The sequence below is a fragment of the Macaca nemestrina genome, chromosome 11, assembly GCF_043159975.1.
Source record: "Macaca nemestrina isolate mMacNem1 chromosome 11, mMacNem.hap1, whole genome shotgun sequence".
Classification (NCBI taxonomy): Eukaryota; Metazoa; Chordata; class Mammalia; order Primates; family Cercopithecidae; genus Macaca; species Macaca nemestrina.
In genome coordinates, this window is record NC_092135.1 from 119,566,302 (window position 1) to 119,583,911 (window position 17,610).

General features: G+C 39.8%; 1 protein-coding gene across 3 annotated transcripts in view; it reads right to left on the bottom strand.

The window, feature by feature from the left end:
* Nucleotides 1-17,610, bottom strand: part of LOC105481290 (EPH receptor A4) — a 154,486-nt gene that overhangs the window by 53,182 nt on the left and 83,694 nt on the right. For all 3 annotated transcript variants that reach the window (XM_011740799.2, XM_011740798.3, XM_024792698.2), the window contains exon 6: nucleotides 8,161-8,499. In XM_011740799.2, the coding sequence (XP_011739101.2) occupies nucleotides 8,161-8,499 (339 nt within the window). The remainder of the gene's footprint in view (nucleotides 1-8,160; nucleotides 8,500-17,610) is intronic.

Sequence of the window (17,610 nt, forward strand, 5' to 3'; positions counted from 1 at the left end):
TTGAAAAGTCGGATAATTTAGTAGGCTCATTCCTGAGGCTTTTATTTTTTTTCCTCCTCACCAGGGCTTGTGGCACCCACCCTGAATACAAATTCACAGACACTGGGGCCACACACAAGAGGCTGCGCCATTGTATATCTGCTGGTTTATTTTATTTTTAATTACGATCATAATGAGTGAGTATGCTTATTAATTACAGTAGTAGCAACATTATTCTGGAAATGAAATTCTTTTCAGTATAAGGTTAGAATCAAGAGACTGTTTCTTTAAAAATAAATAAATAAAGTACTGCATTTTTTTAAAAATGTGCATTTCATAGGCCTTATGAAGTAAACCAGGATCCCATGGCTAGACCAGAGCTGTTAATGAGAAAACCACAGCCTGGCTCCTCTGAAGCTCACTGTGTGCTTGCTTGGGCCTATAATTACCAGGCACAGAAAGGACTCTGCAACCGGCTACCATTCCCTACTAACAACTGAGGATGTGCAAACGACGTTTCAGCAGAATCTCTCAGTGGAATTGCTTTGCTGTCTGTTTGAAGGATTTTAAAATGAGTCTTTAGAAGGAGTTCTTCATTTTATAGATTTCACTAGTGCCATCATTTGTTTTTCCTTTAAATTTCTTAGGTGTAAGGAAAAATAATATGATTTACTGGAGATCAAAGGCAAGCATGAAATCATCTCGGAGGGAAGATAAGGCACAGGAGCAGAGCATAGCATTATTATTATTATTATTATTATTTTGAGATAGAGTTTCACTCTGTCGTCCAGGTTAGAATGCAGTGGCAAGATCTCGGCTCACTGCAGCCTCCGCTTCCCAGGTTCAAGCAATTCTTGCGTGCCGCAGCCTCCTGAGTAGCTGGAATTACAGGCATGCACCACAATACCCGTCTAATTTTGGTATGTTTAGTAGAGATGGGTTTTCGCCATGTTGGTTAGGCTGGTCTTGAACTCTTGGGCTCAAGTGACCCACTCGCTCAGTCTCCCAAAGTGCTGGGATTACAGGCATGAGCCACTGCACCAGGCTAACACAGAATTATTTAAAAAGAAGACTGCCGTCAGTAACGATAGGACCTAGGCAATAGTGTGAAGAATGCATACTTTCAAGAGAACCAGAATATCAGTGAAGCATGTCCCACATAATCCATTTAAATCTGAGTGCCAATGGGAAAAGATTTATGGCTCAAGAAAGCAAAGTTATGACTGAAATCCTAATTATTTTAGTTAATTTTTTTTTTCTGAGTCAAAACCTTTACAAAATAAGGTGTCTTGCCAAATGGAAAGATTGTTTCAAATGTTGAGATTTACCTAAATGTTACCCATCGCATCCTTTGCCAAAACAATTTTCCACAAATGATACCAGTATTTCAATATCTTCTCAACCTGGTTTCTTATTGGTCTCCTTTCTTGATTTAGTACTCCAGAGCTCAGATGAGCAAACATTTTGTGTCAGCAATGAAACAGTGCCTATGTTCGCTTTGCCGGACATTTGCTCTCTGTTGCACCTACTCAACTATGCCACTGTCACGTGAAAACACTCTTACACAATATATGAACACATGAGTGGGAATTTGCTCCAGTAAAACGTTATTTATGAATGCCAATACTTGAATTTTATATAATTTCCAAATGTCACAAAATATTATTCCTTTTTTTATTATGTTGAACCCATTAGAAATATAAAAGCCAATATTCGTGGGCTGTCCCAATCTGAAGGACTGGATTTGGCTCTTGGGCCACAGCTTGCTGACCCCTGCTTTAGGGCACTAAAAGCAGCAAACATTTGTGCCTTAAAAATACCATCATTTGGCCAGGCGAGGTGGCTCACATCTGTAATCCCAGAATTTTGGGAGGCTGAAGCAGGCAGATCACTTGAGGTCAGGTATTTGAGACCAGCCTGGGCAACATGGAAAACCCCATCTCTACTAAAAAATACAAAACTTAGCTGTATGTGGTGGCACTCGCCTGTAATCCCAGCTACTCAGGAGGCTGAGGCATGAGAATCGCTGGAACCTAGGAGGCAGTGGTTGCAGTGAGCCGAGATCACATCATCTCATTTAGGTTTAGTCTTCCAATACAATTCTCAGAATCAGCAGGAATGTGCTTTCTGGTTGTCCCTTTGATCCCAGACCACATCTCAGGTCCACTCCAGAGGTGCCCCTCATACCTAACCATGGGCCAGAACCACTCACTGTCACGATTTGTCTTTCAACACCTTCATTTCAGGCCAAACTGGACTTCCCAACATCTCATCTTTCTCCCTTGTCCTTTCTGCTTTTAGGGATAATTATGCAATAGTCCTGTTATCTGACAATTACATTTATCTCAACATAGTCAGAGGCAGAATTTTATATACCGAAGCTGAAGCAGTTTGTATGGGCCCTTTCTGAAGCTCTGCTCCTGGTCTGATATTTGTAATTTTGTAGGGTTTTATTGTTTCACCCTTAATCACACAAAAGTTGTTTAAGTTTTAAACTCCACAAAGTCTGGCTCCGCCATTCCTACAGCATATTACCTACATCGATTGCTGTAAGATTTTCCCCTTTCTCCCACCATTTTCTTGAAGCTTTCCTCTTACTATCTAGAAGACAGGTAGCAATTATACCCAGTGGGGATGAGAATTCCCACTGTTCTCCATTATCCCACTCAAATCACATAATACGTCTAATTAAAAGATGGCAGAGAGAGAAAGAATGGGAACTTACCAGTTGAGTAATAAAAGACAGTGTGCCTCTTATACTTAGTTATTATCTTTTCTTTATTCATTATTTTGGTTTTATTAAATTTATCGTTACTTGACAAAGAGTTAACTGATTTGTTTTTACTGTAAATAAACGTTAGTCAACAAACAGATGGAACTGTATGACTACATGTTGCAGAGTGGCATTATGATGAGGTGTAATGCCACTTTATTGCTCTTTTTTTGTTTTTATTTATTTATTTTTATTTTTTTGCATCCAGTGCTTAATTGTCAAACCCTAGAGAACAAGGCCAACCTAACAAGCAGCACCAGTTCATCTGATGGCAAAACAGCTATAACAGGATTCATGAGGGGTCTTGAAATGCCCTTTACAACTGCCTGTTCTCTGAGAACTGTAATGGGAGCATCATGCTCTCAGCATGGGGCAGTGAAGCCAGAGAAATGTGGAATCTTCCCTATGTGTTGAACCATAGGCCAGCTCAAGCAAAGGCCAGTTGGCTATGGAACCCTGAAGGCACTGCTATGAAGTCTGTTCTTAAAAACTACTGCTAGAACAGAGTTTTTCAGCCTTAGCACTATGGACATTTTGGACCAGAAAATTCTTCATTGCAGGGGTAGGGGATGCTGTGTTGTGAATTATCAGATGTTTATCAGCATGCCTGGTTTCTACCCACTAGATGCAACAGCACCAAAAAATTGCCTCTAGACATTGCCCATTAGGGGTAGGAGCAGAAACCACCCCCAATGTAGAACAACTGTTCACTATCTTAGTGTTTTTCCCCGACAACGTTAAAACCTTGGCAGGGCAAGGAATTGGAGAGATGGAAGGCAGACAGAATTCAAGTGATAATTCTGCTGAACCATTTTTAGAGTGTTTTCCCACTCTTAGAATTGCATTGAGAGACCATTTCTAAACATGTTAGAAAAATAAGCCTTACTTCTTCAGGTTCATAGCTCAAGGTTACATACTTAGAATCACAGAATTTTGAAACAGAAAAGATCTCAGAGATTAGCTAGTTTAAATAATTATGTAATTCATCAAATATTTTAAATCCTCCAAACTAAGCATGCTACAGATGTTTGTTTGTCACTAGGACACCATGGCTGTGCTAGAGAGATAAGACCAGATCTTTCCATTATGAAGTATCTAGAATAGCATCACATGCAAAGTAAAAATCAAAAATGGACATCACTGCCTCTGGGTGCAATTTAGGGTGAGGAGAGAACACCATTCATGGGGGTTGGGTCGATAATGATTTAAAACACCAGTATATGGTCCAGCCTCATAGCTAGAAAACCAAGCAAAGGCGATGGGAGATGAATGGCAAGAAACGATTCAGAGATATTAAGGTACTGCTGGCTGCCATCGCAGCCTTTTTAACAACAACAACAACAACAAAACTTCACAGGTCTGTTGCTTGGTCAGAAAACCATGTTTCATTTACACAGCATTTCTCCCTCCTGGTGACACATCCTGTATTCATTTGCCTGATGGTCCACTTAAGTAAAAGTAAACCAAAGGAAAGCCATCCAGAAAACAAATCACCCAGCAGTCTGCCATTTTTCATAAACATCAGGACTATCTGCTTCTAAACAAAAGACAAAACAGTTGCTACAGGATGAAAGGATGAAGGAAAGTGGAATCTCATTTTGTTCCTTTTGGCCTGTAATATAGAAAAGTAACTTTTGGGGGAGCTCCAAGAGCTTCCTCTTCTCCAGTTTTACTGGGTACAACTTCAGCTGGAATAAGTAACACCCCCACCCTTACTCTTTTCCCACCTCTTCCCTTCATTGTTTCTGGCATGGGGGTGAGGCTGGGAGTGACTCATCTCATTAGAGAATTTGGGAGAAGTACTGTGTCCTCAGCTCCACCCACTCTCAGACCTGCCTATCTGCCTATCTGCCTACCTGCCTACCTGCACAGAGTGTCCTTCCAACAACCTTAGCAGGGCAGGCAGGGAGCCTGCAGTTAGCCAGCTGGGCTGCAAGTGTCACTAAAGCAAGCCTTTTTGGCCACAGATGGAAAGCTCACATCCTTCCATCAGCTTATCAGCAAAAAGCTGACAGATATTCAGATTTCCTTTGTCTTCTGTGTCAACTGGTTTTTAACCCAGAAGCTGAGGGAAAGGGTGTTTATTAACCCCCTAAGACCCCAGGAGTAAGATTTGGGTTAGGATTGTTTAAATAACCTTGTGAGAACACAGGCCCATTCACACCACATTCTACAATCAAATGATCAAAGCCCAGTTAAATCTCCATCTCCATGCCCAGATACTCACATAATCTGGTCTCACAAATGGGGAGAATGCCAAACTGAATACATGAATGCTATTCATTATCTCCTAATTTTAAAGGAAAGCAACTTTCTACATTTAGGAGTAGGATTCTCCCTGGTTTTTAGTACTGGCTCTGACATTAGCATGGATGAGTCACCTCACCTTCATAGAGCTGCTCCTCAACTCTTAAAGTCTCAAGGGCAGTGAACATAGGACTCAAAAATTCTAGCAGGTTTTGCGTGATCGACTTGATTTATTATTTTTAACGTGTTACTGATGAGAGAAAGAACCCTGTGAAAACAGAGAAAAGATGGAGAACCACTAACTTTTGGGGCCTCCAGGTGCTAAATGCTAACATTCATTAATTCTATGTATTCCTTATAGAGTGAGACATCATTGCCTATAGTGGTCCTCAAGGAATTTAATTTAATGAAATAATAGGAGCAATTGCAATTAGAATATAATTGTGTGTATGCAAATATACTTAGGGGAGCTTTGATAGAGTTTACGGTTGCTACATTCACCCAGAATTTTGGCCTACATTATTAATTTGCACTACTACGAAGAAAGGGTTTGTTAATCAAAGGTAAACTATCCTGATGATTTGAATTAGAGAACTTCAAATTATGGTAGGATAATGAAGCGGTGCTCCGCACATATACAATTCTCTCCTAAGTGAAAGCTTTCTGGCTGGCCACATAGGAGGTCTCCTTATTGAAAGATTTATTTTTAATTTTGAACAGCTTCCCAGCATTACCCTTCATGAAAATTAAAATAAGGAGCTGGAATTTTGTCCTGTTCAGCAAACCTCCTGGCAGGACTACATGCCATGGCAAAGAAAACCTTATTGTGTCAGAGTAATTCTCTCTCCCCTTTCCTCCTAAATCTAGAAGAATTATATCTACATTTAAAATAAAACTTCACCCCACCCCACTCTGCCCCTGGAAATGTTTTTGCACATTTTCTTCTTTTGGAGGATTTTAGTGTATCTTCTTTGGGCTCTCTGGACCTTTTGCCCAGGTAGGTGTTGACATAACTTCTTGGCTCAAATCTCTAGGTGTACAGGGAGTCACAGAAATCTCCTGTCCTCAGCATGCCTCCCACGGGCTTTTCTCTGCCAAGGAGAGTGACTTCACCTTTTACAGATGAGGCTCCAAAAGTCCATTCCTAATTTTAATTTGGTTAAGAACATGATGCAGTGCTTGCGAATGAATAGCCAAAAAGGTAGAAGGGGGCTGCATGTAAGAATACTGATTGGATCATCAACCAGATTCTCCAGATGGTGCCGAAATCGTTCTGCTCTGCATCAGCTCCTAATTCAGAGAGATCAGTGGCACCGATGCGTGTTCCCAGGATCTGTGTGTAATATTTCCATTGTGTTCTTCCAAAAGAGAACTAATAAAATGTTGGCAATCACAGAGTACTCATATTTCTATCAAAAACTCCTAAATCATACTAGTCTTTGTAGAAAAATGAAACTAATGACCACTAACAGTGTTCACAACCTAAAAATACAGAATTAAAAGACAAAGGCCTAGCTGGATGACCCGTTCACATTAGGGATTTTAAAAGACTGTTCACGTCTGTAGAGCTGAAGATACATTCCGGTAAGACTCACCATTCTAGCCCCTGCTCAAAACCTTCCCCAAGTCTTAACTTTTTTTTTATTCCAAAGAGTTCAGGGCAAAATGGAAAAATAATGGCTTTGGATTGGGACACTGGAATCGTTTTCACTTATAGGATCAATTAGTATAGATATTTTACTAAACTATTGAGTGCACTTACTGAAACATTCATTTAAAAGAAAAGCGCAGTTAGAGGCGATAGGATTGTTGGCAATTTATAATCCTTTTCCGGCAATGTTTTCTATCCCAAGAGCCTCACAAAGAATAAGCCACAGTTCTGTTTCCCTTCTCCTCTCTAACTCTCTAGAAATAAAAAAAGCCGGCAATGTAAAACTCCTGGAGGGGTGGTAACTTTCAGGGAAGGAATACAGATGAGTAAGTCAGAAGCGAAAGCCTAGAAACCTAGATTTTCAAAATATTTTATATTCAGGATTTCATGACAGTTCTGTGATTAACTCAGTAGAAACACTTCATGAACAGGAAATGTTTTCTAGTCATCTGTATTAGCAGAAAGTGATATAGGAATTGGAGGAGACCGGCCGCCCCACCCTCCCAGCCCCCACGTCAATCATGAAATCAACTATAAAGGTAGCTGCAATCACGCCTGTAATCCCAGCACTTTGGGAGGCCGAGGTGGACAGATCACGAGGTCGGGAGTTCGAGACCAGCCTGGTCAATATGGTGAAAACCCGTCTCTACTAAAAATACAAATAAAAATTAGCTGGGCACGGTGGCACGCGTGTGTCGTCCCAGCTACTCAGGAGGCTGAGGCAGAAGACTTGGTTGAACTTGGGAGACAGAGGTTGCAGTGAGCCGAGATCACACCCCTGCACTCCAGCGTGGGCAACAGAGTGAGACTCTGTCTCAAAAAGAAAAAAAGAAAAAAGTAGCTGCAAAACTATTAAGTGTCTTAAACTTCGTTAACTACAGACATAAAGATGTACATGGAGGTTCTAGTATAGGTCCATCTAGATCATTTATAATATTTTACATTAAAGTATAAGCTCAAAACTATTGCTGCTAATGCTTTTGTTAGAAAATATAACAAATGCCAATAGAGCACTCTGTATTGGTAAAAATAAATTTTATAATTGTACATAATCTATAAGTGCTCCGATGTCCAGCCATGGACATTATAATTAAAATGACCGAGATGAATCCCATCCAGCATGGAGTGACTCAGCTCACTGCAACCTCTGACTGCTGGGCTCAAGCAATCCTCCCACCTGAGCCTCCTGAGTAGCTGCGACTACAGGTTTGCACCGCCGTGACTAGCTAATTTTTGTATTTTTTTTGTAGAGATGGGGTTTCATCGTGTCACCCAGTCTGGTCTTGATCAAACTCTCAGGCTTAAGTGATCCACTTGCCCTGGCCTCCCAAAGTGCTGGGATTACAGGTGTAAGCCACCGTGCCCAGCCCCTAAGTATCTTTTATATTATAACACAACTCCCAGGCTTACTTGGTTCTACTTCAATTATAGCAATTTATTATCATTCATTATTTTAAGCCTTTTCTCTATATACATTCAGATCATACAATAAAGTAGATTCAATTCCTACCTGCTTGGTTGGTTGTCACAGTGACGGAAACTGATTGGTCTGGGCTAGGGTTATATTTGGACACTCCATTCACAGCCCAGATTTCAAAGGTGTAATTCGTATGAGCTAGGAGGTCGGTGATGGAGACTTTGGTGGTCTTCAAGCCATTCTGCTGTGGGGTATAGTGGACCCCACTTCCACAGGGTCGGCACTTGCTGGGGTCACCAGCTCCACATTTCTTGCATACCACATTGTAGGAAATGTCCTGGCGGCCACCTGTATTCTGAGGGCTACTCCATTCCAAGTTCACAGATGTCTCGTTGACATTTGAAATCAAGTTCAGGGGAGCAGATGGTGGACCTGGAGAAAGAAAACCACATCATCACACCAAGAACCGAAATATTCTTTTGGAATCTCTCAAAGCTTGTATTATTTTCTGCCGCTCTCCAAAGTAAGCCAAACCCACTTGGAAAGCAAAAAGCAAATCAAGCCAGCATAAAAGATCTTTTAAAAGAACAATATAATAGAAGGCTGTTACGTAAGTGTCATTCTCTTTCCTGCGCAAACAAACAAGGCATCGGTTGTCACTTTGAGATGTGAAGCAACTCTCCAGCAAATGGGCTCCAAGCCCAGGCTTTCCCTCTGAAGTGGCAGAAAAATATCATAATTTATCTAGTTTCCATCTTATCATCTAAAAAAGCGAAAGTGATTCTAGTTCCCAGGGCTGTTGTGAGACTCTGATAAATTAATAGTTATACACCACTTCTGAAGATAAATTATAATTCCTAAGTACAGCATGTCGTCAATAGCAAATAAAATTAACAGAACTGTAGAGATGTGCCTCTGCAGTTCAACATGGCAGTGGAGGGGTAAGCTCTTTATGGGTAATTAGTAGGAACTGGTTTAACGCAGTTGCAGAGATGTTGAAGATAGAGCTGTGGAGAGATGGCAGGGGTTTTGTTCAAGGCTCCCAGACCCCTCCTCCTGCCCTTTAACTTATGCATTCCCACCAACATCAAAGAGTTTCTGAAATATGGGTGATGACAGTGGTTGTTATGAAACAGAACAACTGATCATCAACAACATAATGGATGGTTAAAAAATAATATTAATAATAAAAAATAAGACTCTAGATCATGATGAAACTCTTGTTTCTTGATGTAGATTCGTAGATTCCTTTTTTTTTTTTTTTTTTCGGTGATGGAGTCTCGCTCTGTCACCCAGACTGGAGTGCAGTGGTGTGATCTCAGCTCACTGCAACCTCCGCCTCCTAGGTTCAAGCGATTCTCATGACTCAGCCTCCCAAGTAGCTGAAAATATAGGTGTGTACCACCACACCCGCTACCTTTGGCAGGGTTTGGCCATGTTGGCCAGGCTGGTCTTGAACTCCTGATCTCAAGTGATCGGCCCACCTTGTCCTCCCAAAGTGCTGGGATTACACATGTGAGCCACTGTGCCCAGCAATGATTGGTCTTAATACGGCAAAAAAAAATTGTGACACAAACTGCCTTCAAGTGGAAGAATCAGGCTGGGAGAAGGGAGAGGGAATTTTCTTGGTCCGAACCAGTTCCAAAGGCTTAAAAGGTAGCTGCCACACTCAAATGAGACATATCTACTCAGTTTGACAGTTGGAAAGCTATTTCTTTCTCATTTCAGTCTTCCAAGAGATGAGCAAAATTAGTTTTTTGTTTGTTTGTTTTGTGTTTTTGAGACGGAGTTTTGCTTTTGTCACCCAGGCTAGAGTGCCATGGCGCAATCTCGGCTCACTGCAACCTCTGCCTCCCGGGTTCAAGCGATTCTCCTGCCTCAGCCTCCCAAGTAGCTGGGATTACAGGCACGCGCCACCATGCTCAGCTAAGTTTTGTATTTTTAGTAGAGATGGGGTTTCACCTTGTTGGCCAGGCTGGTCTTGAACTCCTGACCTCATGTGATCCACCCACCTCGGCCTCCCAAAGTGCTGGCATTACAGGTGTGAGCCACCGTGCCCGGCTGCAAAATGAGTTTTAAGAAAACTTTGAGGTTTCTTGATCACTGTTATCTATACTACTTCTAATGTAATTGGAATGACTACTTTGCAGGAAATTAGTACAAGTTTCTCAGGAAAAGAAAGTTAACAGGAGGCTTGCATGAACTTGGATGAGCTTTACCTAGTCTACCACAATGAAACATACTGTTCCAAAACGGCTGTTGAGATAGAATTGGAAGAGGTAACCTATAAATAAGGAATTATATTTAATATTTATTACTTAGCTTGCAGTAATTAATGGCCAATTATTTTTTAGTGGTAACATTTAATAAGGGTAATTCACTCTCCTTCTCTCTTTATACCACTTATTGAAGACTTTATCTTAACAAGATAAGCAGGTCTTCCCAAACTCCCCTCGGGACTAATTACCAACAACCTCTTTAAGCATTAAGCTCAGCTCCCCATGCTTGCAACTTAAAAACATGCAAACTTTTAAAACATTTCACAAAACTATTGTCAAATTTGTATTAAAGGAAAGATTACTTCACAGAAGTCCTCAGAGAGAAAATACAAATTTCTTTCTTGTTTAGATTTCAAAACTGCATTTACAGTTTTTAGCATGGTAACTGGAATATAATGACAAATGAATGCTTCTTGAATAAAGGAAGTATATAAAATCACCGACTCTAAGAGCCACATAGGATGTTAAAATCATTTGGACAAATACCCTTATTTTAAAGAGGAGGAAGCTGGGACCTGGAAAGTAAATCTAATAATACTGAAAGTTCATGCAATCTAATTAGTGACAGAATTTGACTGAAATCCAAAAGTACTATCTGCCATTTGGAGTTATTTTTATTCCACCATGTGTTCCTCACTAAAGGTATAATGATAACAAAATGAAAAATTTCAGCCACAGTTTGAGAAGGCAAACATGGAGAAGGCAGCGCGCTATGTTCAGCCCTGTTTTAATTCTGTAATGCTTACCACCATAGTGAAATCCATTACCAGTCTGCAGCTGAAGCTGACCATGGCTTGGTTTATAAAATGGGTCAGTCATTGCTTCTTCTTTTGCTGTGACATCCAGGGTTAAATAAGAGTGACTCTGAAATCCATTAACCTCCTTGCCAAGGTTCCTGGTCCACTTTCACATGGGAAAATGTGACACAATGAATCAAGCACCACAGAAGCAAAAAGTCAGTAATTAGTATGTAGGACGGGGCATGGCAGTGTCTAAACAGAGAAGAAATGGAGCAGAAAACTAAATGGTTACAGGACTCAGAGATACAGCACTGCCACATGGAAAAAAAATTAGAAAGATGCTGTAGGATTTCAAAATGGAGGGCTGGCACAAAAACACATGCTAACCTAGGGCAGCCTTCTTCCTATGGGCAGCGATTCTGAAAGAAGGCTCTGGAGTGGATGCTGAAGACTAAGAATCAGGCAAACTCAAGTTCAATGCTGGTGAATTGTACTGCATATGTTTTATGATCTGCTATCACAGAGAGTGACAGTTTTGTGGGGACATCATCGCTGCCTCAAAATTGGAGTATAACGAAGTCATATGATAGAGGGGAAAACAAAGTATAGAAAATCCATCCAACATGACGACGATGTTGGTCTGGAAAAAAACCTGGGAGAGGACACATGCTTTACAAATTGTAATCATAATGGTGGTATGCTGTGCTTGTGGGATTGTGGTTTCTGTTTTTTTAAACTCCTGCCAATTAAAAGATGATAAATATATAAGTGTGTTTCTCATTTAAAGGGAGGGCCCATCTCCTCTTTAGGAATAAAAGTATTCTATTCTCAAGACAATGAGAAACAAATATGGACTTGAATACAGCCAAAAGCCAATCTGAGCCTGTAGTTATACTGAACGGCAACATCTTAGTAAACAATTACCTACAGAGATAGTTAAAAAGAAGAGAAAACTGGTATTCTGAGTAACCTGAGCTCTCTTTTAATAAATACAAGGCATCCAGAAGTAAAAAACCTAACTCTGATTATTTTCTCTTTCATTTATGTAAGTATTGTGTCTGGCTATTTAGAAGCAATTAAATTTCTGACACAGTGATTGCCTTTGTCATCAGAAATATGTCCACCTGCGAGTAAGTCTCCAATTACAAATATGAGGTTTATAACAAAAAGGGCTAACTGTTCTACTTGTTGTAATTTTCTAGTCTCCACATCTGAATCAACCCTATTGCGTACACACACACACATCGGGTAGCTTGAGGGTCACTGTGAACGGCAAGATTTTATTGTTTTCAAAACTACCCTCAGTATAGGACTGGCATAACACCAGTCCTTACGCTTACGGCATTGTTTGACATTTCAGTTCCTTATTTCCTTGCCCGCTTTGTTCGTAACATATAACAGTGTCTTGCTACTTACACACCATTCCATGTCTGTTTCTATCAACAGTATACGTGCTCCTCAAGAATTGATGTCTTGGCTGGGCACAGTGGCTCACGCCTACAATCCCAGCACTTTGGGAGGCCAAAGTGGATTACCTGAGGTCAGGAGTTTAAGACCAGCCTGGCCAACATGGTGAAACCCCCATCTTTACTAAAAATACATAAAAAAAGAAAAAAAATAGCCCGGAGTGGTGGTACATGTCTGTAGTCCCAGCTACTTGGAAGGCTGAGGCAGGAGAATCACTTGAACCTGGGAGGCAGAGGTTGCAGTGAGCCGAGATTGCGCCATTGCACTCCAGCCCGGGTGACAGAGCAAGACTCTGTCTCAAAATAATAATAATGATGATAATAATAATAATTGATGTCTTTACCACTTCCCGTTTTCTACCACGGTTCTTCATTCAGAAATCTCAGAACACGTTTGATAAGTCAATGAATGAATGAATGAAAAACTAACGAAGTCCTTTAATGAATCTTATACCCACCTACCCGCAGTGTTATGAAGTGTATGAATTATGCAGCCTTCTCTGAGCCAAAGCTGTACTAGTCAGCTTTTCACATACAGATTCATTAGTTTTATACCTGTGAAGTAGTAACTTGGTGCAACTAGTTTATTTCAAATTCCTCTTTTTTTTCATGGTTTAGAATTACCTTGGAAAAAGTAGAAAGGGCTATATATAAAATATTAGTGGTTACTTCTGCTGGAAGGGATTGTGAATCATTCATTTATTCAAAAAACATTTATTGTGCATCTAGTGTTTATCACCTGCTTTAGAGGAGAGAGGAAAAACATTCTTACTCATTTTGATAACTTCCTGATAGTTGCCTAGATAGTTGCAGGAATGGATAAGGAACCTAGGGGAAAAGGCAGAGACTCAAGGAAACTAAATAGGGATTATATGTGCAGTGGATGTCAGAGCAAGCACCTGCCTTGTCCTGTTTTTACAGCTGTGTAACCAGCGACGGCTGGGAATTTGAAATGTGGGTTCTACCAAATAAGATTTTATCAAATTGGGATTGGTTATTACACTTTTCTTCCTCCACTGCGATTTCAGGTGGTGATTTACTCAGACAAGAAAACTTTATCTCTGGGAAAAACCTTATCTCTGAAGAAGCTTAATTTTAACATTTCTAAAAGTAGGTATTTTCCTTATTAGTCTTTATGGAACTACAGCTTTTGCCTTTAATTTTAATTTTTTCACCCAAATTAAGACATTCTGAAACATTAGATTGGTGCAAAGTAATGGTGGTTTTTGTCATTACTTTTAAAGGCAACTACTTTTGTGCCAACCTAATATGAATTAATCAAATGCGGAAGTGTATTTAAGGGAACATAAACATCCTTCCTTTACATTTTTGGTTGTATTTGTACATTTCCCATGAAATTCACATATGAAATTCACATATAAGCCCGAGATTCTCTCTGTGCCTCCACCCAAAAATGAAAATAGAATGTTCAACTATTTTAAAGTTTTCATATTTAGTATGCCCTTTACATTTGTAATATAATTTAGTGGCACAGATATTAATGGTAATCCCAGAAACAGAAGTCAAATGCAGTAATCTTTAGTTTATAAATCTGTTGCACAGGGGCCAGCATAATTTCTCTGTAAAGAAATTTTACGATCTGGCCAGAAAGTAAATATTTTAGGCTTTATGGGCCATCTGCTCCCTGTAGCAACTACTCAGCTCTGTTATTCTATCTCCAAAGAAGCCATAGACAATACCTTAACAAATGAGCATGACTGTGCTCCAAGAAAACTTACTTGCAAAAATAGGTGGCAGTTAAAATTGACCTTCAGAGCATTTCATGCTATTGAAAATATGATGAAAGCAAGGCATCTTCTTTCTAGGAAGATGCTCTCTGGCACTGTCAGAATTCTGCACATAATTCTAGGAACTAAAAGCATATCCTGAGCCTATCTAAAAAGCTCAGTCCAGGAACCCCTATTTATATAGCCCAGGTAACAACTCCGGCTGCTAAAGCCCAAGTTAGACCTACCTTTATTGACTAAGGAAGGAATAAAAATGAGACATATGGCTTATTTCTTGAGTTTCTCATTGCTTTGAAAGAATTGGGCACTGAATGTCTTGCCATTGTAGATACAGTTAATGAACATCCATTCACTTTACTGGTGTGAAATACTTCCTGCATCACACAGCAGGTACCGGAGAAAGGTGCTACAATGGGTAATTATTTTCTAGTGGGATGTCACCTCATATTCAGTTTACAGGAGTTTGACAGCATTTAGCCCCAAAGAAACTATAGCCACATTATAGTAGATACCTAGGACTATCATATCATATTATAAAATATCACATCATATCATGTTATATTATAAAAGGAATCTTGATCTTCCTTTACCAACCATGTGTTCTTCTCTGGGAAAAAAACAAGCTTCTGGAAATGAACCACATACTGTCAATGTGACATTTAAGAAGGGCAATATTCCAAGCATAAAAGAAAATTCCAGTAATTCCACGTATCTTACTACTTTCCTCTCATGAATTAGACTAAAATTTAATTCTTGAGTAGTTTAGAGAACACAGTTGTTGGCTTATGTCAGGATTTAAAGTAGCCGCTTTAGGACAAGCCAGTATTTACATATCCACATGAAATCTGTGTGAGCCTTAATAACGTCATTTAGAAGCCACCAGCCAACACTGAACCTAAAGTCATAAATGTTTCCAGTGTGACTACAAGTTTGGTATGAACCATTCTATGGAAAGTCCAGGCACCCCGTGTACTCTACCTCACACCCAAAGTCAGAGAAAATGCGTTTCTTTATTCTTACAGGAAGCTACTGTAACTTTAGTAGAAGATGAAAACCTGCTATGATAACTGTACTTCGAAATGGGTTTGGCAGAAATGGGTTCTGCCAAAGGGCTTAAATATATGTGAATATATGGTATAACATGCCATATAAACCTAAAAATTCTATTTCTCATAAGAACTGGAATTAAAGTGCCAACAGAATGCAAAACTGTGGAAAAAAGCAAGTCAACTCTAAAACTCACTTTGTTAGCAAAATTTTGCACATGCAACTCAAAATACCTTGGAGCTGGTAGCTCTCCTTGGAATTCCCACTCCCGGCCCTTTGACTAATTGACTTCTTATCCCTGGAATAGTTCTCATTCTTGACTACTCCATACAAACTGAAATCCTCCCTTTCCCTGTCCCAATGTACCCAATTGCACCACATTTTAAAAAATGTCCTTCTTATGAGAACCTTCAATTATCTTGTTTATTCATTTGTTTGTTGTTTATAGTCCCATTAGAATATAAGTTCCAGGAGAAGAGGAATCTTTTCTTTTTCAGGTTTATGAGAATATCTACAGCCTTCAGAGTAATTCCTGACATCTAGTAGATACTCAATAAGGATCTGCTAAATGAACAAATGAATGAATGATGATGCTTTAGCCCAGCCCAGCTCACTAATCAGAAGCATCACTACCATAGCACTATGGCTGAGCACAGTGGCCCATGACTGTAATCCCAGAACTTTGGGAGGCCATGGAAGGTGGATGGCTTGACAAGTCCAAGAGTTCAAGATCAGCCTGGGAAACATGGTGAAACCCTGTCTCTACAAAAAAATATAAAAATTAGCCAGGTGTAGTGGCACGTGCCTGTAGTCCCAGCTACTTGGGAAGCTGAGGTGGGAGGATTGCTTGAACCTGGCAGGTGGAGGTTGCAATGAGCTGGGATTGTGCCACTGTACTCTAGCCTGAGTGATGAACTGAGATCCTATCTCAAAAAACAAACAAACAAATAAACAAACAAAAAAAACCCACTGCCATAGCACTTTTGTATGTCACAAAAGCTAAGCAAAATAATAATCATGATGACAAAGAAAGAAAAGAAATGACAATCACATGCCAAAATGTAAAAAAAAGAAAAGAAAGAAAGAAAATCAAGTCTGCAACCAAGGCAAGAGGATAGCTAATAGAAAAACCAAAGTCTCTGGTCTCATGTGATACAGTGGTTTCCAGAGCTATCACAGACATTTAATACGTAACTGATTTTTAATCGCCATTTTAAAATTCAATGCCTGGGCTATGAAATTCATTCTGGATGGGAAATGGAGCACCCCAATTAGCATGGGTAGAAAGGTAACTCTCCCATGATCAATGTATTTAAGCCCTACTGTCACCTCACTAAAATGCCAAGGCAACCAGTCCAACACATATCTTAAAGGAAGCACCTTGGGTCTGTAGTTCCATTTTGCTAAGGCTTCATTAATCATGTACAACTTTTGGTCTGTCAATAGCACTTCAGCGTCTTAGCTGTAAAACCCTTCAACCCTTCAGATAAGCCTTTGTTGTTAATCTCTGTCCGGCTGAAAGACAGGTTATAAGGCAGAGTCAACAGTTGGGGTGCACTACGTTTTGACTCTGAAATGAAGCCCATGCTTCCCCCGACATTTGTGTATGTTGCCACCACTAATTGCTTTCTCCCAGTGCTATCTGCTGTGGGTTAGTTTACATAAAGATGGCTGTTTTAAAGACATCCCTCCTGACATACATGAACAGTGCATAACCTCTTATCTTGGTGGTTTATGTGTTTTAACAATGAAGACAGCCAAGCAGGGCTGTCCATGATTAAACCAGAACCTTTTGGATGCATCAATCACTGTTGTTGTCATGAAAAATTCTTGGCTTCCTATAGAGGTTCATTTCTTGTTGTGAGACTTTCCCATAACCTATTTTTCTGGTTATATCTCTTTTCCCATTCTCCTTTCCAGGAATCTTTGTCTTTTCTTTACTGGGTTAATTAACGGTTTGGTTTCTTTTTTTTAGGATGACTTGTTTATGGCTGAAGTGCCTTATAAATTCTCAGTTGAACATGAGAAAGCTACAATGCCAAAGACCAAGAAAAGTAGAATTGAGTATTTCATTTTTAAAATTATCTAGCCTGTGCATTACTTTACTTTTCTTGCAAAGCACTTTTTGGTATCTTATCTTATTTAATAAGCGCAATCAAATCTGACAAAAAAGTATTCATTGTTCACACCAATCTGATTACCAAAAACTAAGATAAGAAAAGTTAAGCAAATCACCAAAGTTAAGACAGCCAATATGTGCAAA